General features: G+C 52.2%; 1 protein-coding gene across 1 annotated transcript; it reads left to right on the top strand.

Annotated features, from left to right (window-relative positions):
- The first annotated feature begins 4,020 nt into the window (after nt 1–4,020).
- LOC121865102 (adhesive plaque matrix protein-like) lies at nt 4,021–6,405 on the top strand. Its single transcript, XM_042364432.1, has one exon. The coding sequence runs from the start codon at nt 4,021–4,023 to the stop codon at nt 6,403–6,405; it is 2,385 nt and encodes a 794-aa protein (XP_042220366.1).
- The last annotated feature ends 747 nt before the right edge of the window (nt 6,406–7,152 follow it).

The following is a 7,152-nucleotide window of genomic DNA, read 5'->3' as shown; positions in this document are numbered from 1 at the left end:
ACTCAATCAATTAATTAACTCAGCTGATCCCTGTAGCTTAACTAATCCATCCAACTCATCCAATTCATCCAACTCATTAACTAATTCATCCAACTCATCCATCCAACACACCCAACTCATCCAGCTGATCCAATTAGAAGTTAAGAGTGACGTCAAACCGGACAACATATATGACGAGGCAGCAAAAGTTTACCTCAGCAGCTGATGTTGACCCGAGTTTATAATGGGCACACGTCAGGAGGACCCATAGGGGGGGGGGGAGAGAGAGAGATAGATAGATAGATGGAGAGATAGATAGAGAGATAGATAGATAGATAGATAGATAGATAGATAGATAGATACAACAGACAGACACACAGGCACAAATATTAGTAAGAAAAATAAAAATGAAAATAAAGAATTAAAAATAAGTATATAAACCTCACGTAAATAAATACATCAATAAACAAACAACCAAAAAAAATACACACACAAGAAAAACGAAAAACTTACAAAACTCAAGAGACAAAGACACAAATAGCAACAACAGACCCCAGACAAACACACAGACGAACAAAAACACAGACGAACAAAAACACATTTTACTGATGGAACCAAAACAAACCCTAGGCCTGGACATAAACACGATGACGTCACGGGGAAGATGCCAGATACCACCACCAGGGAGATTTTTTTAGTGTTGCCAGATATAATAATAATAATAATAATAATAATAATAATAATAATAATAATAATAATAATAATAATAATAATGTATTTTAACCTAAACTGACGTAGTACAATTTGTGAGCCAGAACTGTTTTATTGCATGTTTAGGTGAGAGACAGACAGACACAGACAGACAGACAGACACAGACAAAATAGCTATCTCCTTATCTACGGATTCCATTATCTACGGGTTCCATTATCTAGGGGTTCCATTACGTACACTTTATGGAGGCGGAAGAGGTTGTGTGTGTGTGCCGTAAAAGCTGCCTGAAGAACCCCCTTGACTACTGGCGTCCCGATTGGCTGCCTAACACACTCAGCAGTAGCAGTCTCCACCAGTCCTTGTTGTGACTGGCTCTTGTTTGGGTCTGGGAGAGGGTGTGGGAGAGGGTGTGGGAGGGGGTGTGGGAGAGGGTTGTGAGGGGTGTGGGAGAGGGGAGAAGAAGGGTGTTGGTGTGCAAGGGTGGAGATGGGATGGGTGTGTTGGGAGGAGGAGGGGTGTTGGGGAGGTGGGGTGAGGGAGGGAGTGGTGTGTTGGGGGAGAGGTGTGTGTGTGTGTGTGTGTGTGTGTGTGTGTGTGTGTGTTTTTCCCTAACATTTCAATAAATTAAATCAACATATTTACTGCACATAAATATTTATACCAACAAACTCACATTAACAGAAAAATAACCCACAATCACACCCCTGATAAAAAATAACAATAGCGACAGTAATTAAACAGCTAACAAAAAATAAATAAACATAAAAAACTCTACAAATATTGACTAAAATCCGGATTCACATTTGAAGAACGCTCAGATTATAAACAAACCCAATAAAAAAAATTAAGTTCTCTCTCTCTCTCTCTCTCTCTCTCTCTCTCTCTCTCTCTCTCTCTCTCTCTCTCTCCTCTCTCTCTCTCTCTCTCCCAATTAGTAATCAGATTTTCACATTAAATTTCCTACCTGTAATTAAGGTATTCGTTTTAGTGATGTGTTTTATTTTGGTAGAACGAAAAGGAGTCGAGGCAGAGTTTTATTTTTTTTATTTAGTCATTCATTAGTAAAAGGATGGTGTTTTATTTTGATTAAAGTAGATTGAAATGAGGGTAGGTGTGTGTGTGTGTGTGTGTGTGAGAGAGAGAGAAAGAGTGTTGGTGAGATGTGAGAAAAAACACACACCTTATCTACACACACACACACAGAGTCATGTGGGGTGATTGTGTACGTCAGGCAGTGCTGATCGCTTGTGCTGACGTTGTGGTTGATAGGGAGGAGAGGATAAAAGTAGGAATAATGGGGTGAGAGATGATGAGAATGAGTGAGAGATGCTGGTGATGAGATAAGAGAGGTGGTGTGATCTAGCTGGTTAGGAATGTTGGGTCCACACTACCAGCCAGGTGGTGGTGGTGGTGGTGTGGTGGTGGTGGTAGTGGTGGGTGGTAGTGGTGGTGGTGGTGGTGGTGGTGGTGTGGTGTGGTGGGTGGTGGTGGTGGTGGTGGTGGTGGTAGTAGTGTGATAGTGGTGGTGGTGGTGGTGGTGGTGATAGTGGTGGTGGTGGTGGGTAGTGGTGGTGGTGGTGGTGGTGGTGGTGATAGTGGTGGTGGTGGTGGTGGTGGTGGTGGTGGTGAGTGGTGATAGTGGTGGTAGTGGTGATAGTGGTGGTAGTGGTGATAGTGGTGGTGGTGATGGTAATGGTAAGTTTGTTAAGTAGTCTTGTAAAGTGTAAGGTAATGAATGCTTATAAGTGAAAACTCTATATAATGGACTATATCGATATGGAAATCCGTTATATCAAGGATCCGTTAGATATGAAACCTCCATCTAACGTTATACAGAGGGTCTGGTAGAGAGAAGATCCCTTATATCGAGGTTATATGAGAGAAGAGTCCGTTATATCGAGGTTTTATGAGAGAAGAGCCCGTTATATCGAGGTTTTATGAGAGAAGAGTTCGTTATATCGAGGTTTAATGAGAAGAGTCCGTTATATCGAGGTTTTATGAGAGAAGAGTCCGTTATATCGAGGTTTTATGAGAGAAGAGTTCGTTATATCGAGGTTTTATGAGAGAAGAGTCCGTTATATCGAGGATTTATTAGAAAAGTCCGCTATAAAGAGGATTTATTAAAGAGAAGAGTCCGCTATAAAGAGGTTTCACTGTATTAAGTAAACCGTGTAAAGTGTCGTTAATGATTCTCGTAAGTGTATAAGTAGTGTTGTAAAGTGATGAGTGAACGGCTAGGAGTTTATTAAGTAAATCTTGTAGAGGGAGGAGGAGAGGGAGGAGAGGGTGGAGTGAGAGGAGGGAGGAGGAGGAGGAGGGAGGAGGTGGAGTGAGAGGAGGAGGTAAAGGACTTATGAAAAAATTATAAATCTTTTACTTTTATTTCTTATTACTCTCTTCACTTCCTCTCTCTCACTCCTCCTGTCGCTCTTCTTACTCCTCTCTCCCTCACCCTCCTCTCCCTCACCCTCCTCTCCCTCATCCTCACTCTCCCTCACCCCTCCCTCTCCCTTACCCCTCCTCCTCACCTTCCCTCATCCCTCACTCTCCCTCACCCTCCCTCCCCTCACCCCTCACCCCTCCCTCTCCCCTCACCCCTCCTCTCCCTTCCTCACCCTCCCTCACCTTCCCTCATCCCTCACTTCCCTCACCCCTCCCTCCTCACCTCACCTCACTCTCCCTCACCCCTCACCCTCACTCCCTCACCCTCACCCCATTAATTAAGGTAGAGAGCAGCCTGGCCAACCTAATTGTCCCTTGAGTTAGGAAACAGTCCACAGGTGCAGCCAGAGAGAGAGAGAGAGAGAGAGAGAGAGAGAGAGAGAGAGAGAGAGAGAGAGAGAGAGAGAGAGGGTGTGGGGAAGCTATGCATAAAGTGTGTGTGTGTGAATGAAGTGAGCCCCGAATGTCTCCTGGGTGAGTGAGAGGAGAGAGGGAGAGGGAGATGGTGAAGGATAACATAAAAGGGGAAAGAGTAAAGGAAGGGAGTGGCAATTGATGGTGTATACAGGAGGGGGAGAGAGAGAGAGAGAGAGAGAGAGAGAGAGAGAGAGAGAGAGAGAGAGTATAGTTAGTTAGATGCATAAAACAATGAAAAGACAAGCATATAGATAGATAGATAGATAGATAGATAGATAGATAGAGTGAACAATTAAGAAGGCATTGCGAAACTGAAATTGCACTCGGGTCAGGTGACAAATCATGCTGGATGGTGCAGGCATTTGTTTTTTCTCCAAAACTGCCATCCCTATCACTTGACCTGACCTGACCTTTTGACCTTAGATGGCTGCTCTAAGGATGAAGGTATGTGTACATGTCGAGTGTGAGTTATGTGCGTGGAATTCGCTCACAGGTTATCATTGTTTATGTGCTACTCACGCGGTCAGCAGCACCGGCCGCCCCTACTCAGTCAGCGGCCGCCCTACCACGCGGTCAAGCAGCACCGGCCGCTACTCACGCGGTCAAGCAGCACCGGCCGCCCTCTGGTCATGCCGCTGGCCTACTCACGCAGTCAAGCAGCGCAGCCGCTCTGGGTCATGCCATTGGCCCCTACTCGCAGTCAGCAGCACCGGCGCTACCACGCAGTCAAGCAGCACCGGCCGCCCTACTCACGCACTGGCCGCTACTCCGCAGTCAGCGCCCCTACTCACGCGGTCAAGCAGCACCGGCTACTTCTCGCAGTCATGCAGCACTGGCCGCCCTACGCAGTCAAGCAGCGCGGCCGCCCTACCGCAGTCAAGCAGCACCGGCCGCCCTACTCACGCAGTCAAGCAGCACCGGCCGCCCTACTCACGCGGTCATGCAGCACTGGCGCCCCTACTCACGCAGTCAAGCAGCACCGGCCGCTATGCGGTCATGCAGCTGGCCGCCCTACTCACGCAGTCAAGCAGCACGCCGCCTACTCCGCGGTCATGCAGCACCGGCCGCCCCACTCGCGGTCATGCAGCGCCGCCTATACGCAGTCAAGCAGCAGCGCCCTACCACGCGGTCATGCAGCACTGGCCGCCCTACTCACGCAGTCGCAGCAGCCGCCCTACTCCGCGGTCATGCAGCACTGGCCGCCTACTCACGCAGTCAAGCGCAGCCGCCCTACTCACGCAGTCAAGCAGCACCGGCCGCCCTACCGCGGTCATGCAGCACTGGCCGCCCTACTCACGCAGTCAAGCAGCACCGGCCGCCCTACTCACGCGGTCATGCAGCACTGGCCGCCCCACTCACGCGGTCATGCAGCACTGGCCGCCCTACTCACGCAGTCAAGCAGCACCGGCCGCCCTACCACGCAGTCAAGCAGCACCGGCCGCCCTACCACGCGGTCATGCGCAGCACCGGCCGCCCTACTCACGCAGTCAAGCAGCACCGGCCGCCCTACTCACGCGGTCATGCAGCACTATCCGCCCTACCACGCGGCTGCCAGCACCGGCCGCCCTACCACGCAGTCAAGCAGCACCGGCCGCCCACCACGGGTCACAGCACTGCGCTCCCACGCAGTCACAGCACCGCCGCCTACCACGCGGTCAAGCAGCACCGCCGCCCTACTCACGCAGTCAAGCAGCACCGGCCGCCCACTTCACGCAGTCAAGCAGCACTGGCCGCCCTACTCACGCAGTCAAGCAGCACCGGCCGCCCTACTCACGCGGTCAAGCAGCACTGGCCGCCCCACTCACGCAGTCACAGCACCGGCCGCCCTACTCACGCAGTCAAGCAGCACCGGCCGCCCTACTCACGCGGGTCAAGGCACTGGCCGCCCTACTCACGCAGTCAAGCAGCACCGGCCGCCCCACTCACGCAGTCAAGTACACCCCGCCCTACTCACGCGGTCAAGCAGCACTGGCCGCCCTACTCACGCAGTCACAGCACCGGCCGCCCTACCACGCAGTCAAGGAGACCCGCCCACTCACGCGGTCATGCAGCACTGGCCGCCCTACTCACGCAGTCAAGCAGCACCGCCGCCCTACCACGCGGTCATGCAGCACTGGCCGCCCCTACTCACGCAGTCAAGCAGCACCGGCCGCCCTACTCACGCGGTCAGCGGCCGGCCGCCCTATCACGCGGGTCAAGCAGCACCGCCCACCACGCAGTCAGCAGCACCGGCCGCCCTACTCACGCGGTCATGCAGCACTGGCCGCCCCACTCACGCAGGTCAAGCAGCACCGGCCGCCCTACCACGCGGTCAAGCAGCACCGGCCGCCCCATCACGCGGTCAAGCAGCACTGGCCGCCCTATCACGCAGTCAAGCAGCACCGCCGCCCTACTCACGCAGTCGGCAGCACCTGCCGCCCTACTCACGCGTCAAGCAGCACCGGCCGCCCCACCACGCAGTCAAGCAGCACCGGCCGCCCTACCACGCAGTCAAGCAGCACCGGCCGCCCTACTCACGGTCATGCAAGCACTGGCCGCCCTACTCACGCAGTCAGCAGCACCGGCCGCCCTACTCACGCGGTCATGCAGCACTGGCCGCCCCACTCACGTCAAGCAGCACCGCCCTACTCACGCGGTCATGCAGCACTGGCCGCCCTACTCACGCGGTCAAGCGCCGGCCGCCCTACTCACGCAGTCAGCAGCACCGGCCGCCCTACTCACGCGGTCATGCAGCACTGGCCGCCCTACTCACGCGGTCAAGCACCGCGCTACCACGCGTGGTCAAGCAGCACCGGCCGCCCCACTCACGCGGTCACAGCACCGGCCGCCCCACCATGCGGTCACAACAGATATAACATGCAAGGAAGCAAACACTTAAGCATCATGTAAATAAACGTGAAGATAAAATTAATTCAGGTAATACACACCAGGTGTGTATTACCTGACTCGGTGCCGGGCAGACTCAAACTCAGGACTTAACCCAACCTAACCCAACCTAACCCAACCTAACCCAACCTAACCCAACCTAACCTAACCCAACCTAACCCAACCTAACCTAACCCAACCTAACCCAACCCAACCTAACCTAACCTACATCTCATCTAATCTCATTTATAAGAACAAAATTTACAAAGTGAATCCGTAGGAGAAAAAATATATATTAAGAGATATAAACATAAGCGACCCTAAAAGGCTTTCTCTCCTCCGCAGATTAGAAGCAGAGGCTGGAAAACAGTGCATATTTTTACCTGCTTATGCAAATTAGGTCATAAATCCTCCCTCCCTCCCTCCGTCCTGACCACTCCCCACCGTCCTTCACCATTCCTCTCCCCTCCCTGCCTCACCTCTGACCTCTCCTCCCCTCACTCTCCCCACATCCTCCTCACCCACCTCACCACCCACCCCTCACCTCCCCCTCCCCACACCCCTCCTCACCCTCCCTCACCTCACCCACCCTCCTCACCTCACCCACCAATTGTAACTTTTATATGTTGAGATGTTATGTCGACTATTAATGGTGAGTTTTTGTTGGGGAGCGGATTTTTTTATGCTTGTTTTAGGAGCCTGGAAAAAGGTGATATTGATGCCTGTAAACGTGACAT

Source organism: Homarus americanus, unplaced genomic scaffold (genome assembly GCF_018991925.1).
Source record: "Homarus americanus isolate GMGI-L3 unplaced genomic scaffold, GMGI_Hamer_2.0 scaffold2539, whole genome shotgun sequence".
NCBI lineage: Eukaryota > Metazoa > Arthropoda > Malacostraca > Decapoda > Nephropidae > Homarus > Homarus americanus.
This window is presented reverse-complemented; position numbering and strand designations above follow the sequence as displayed.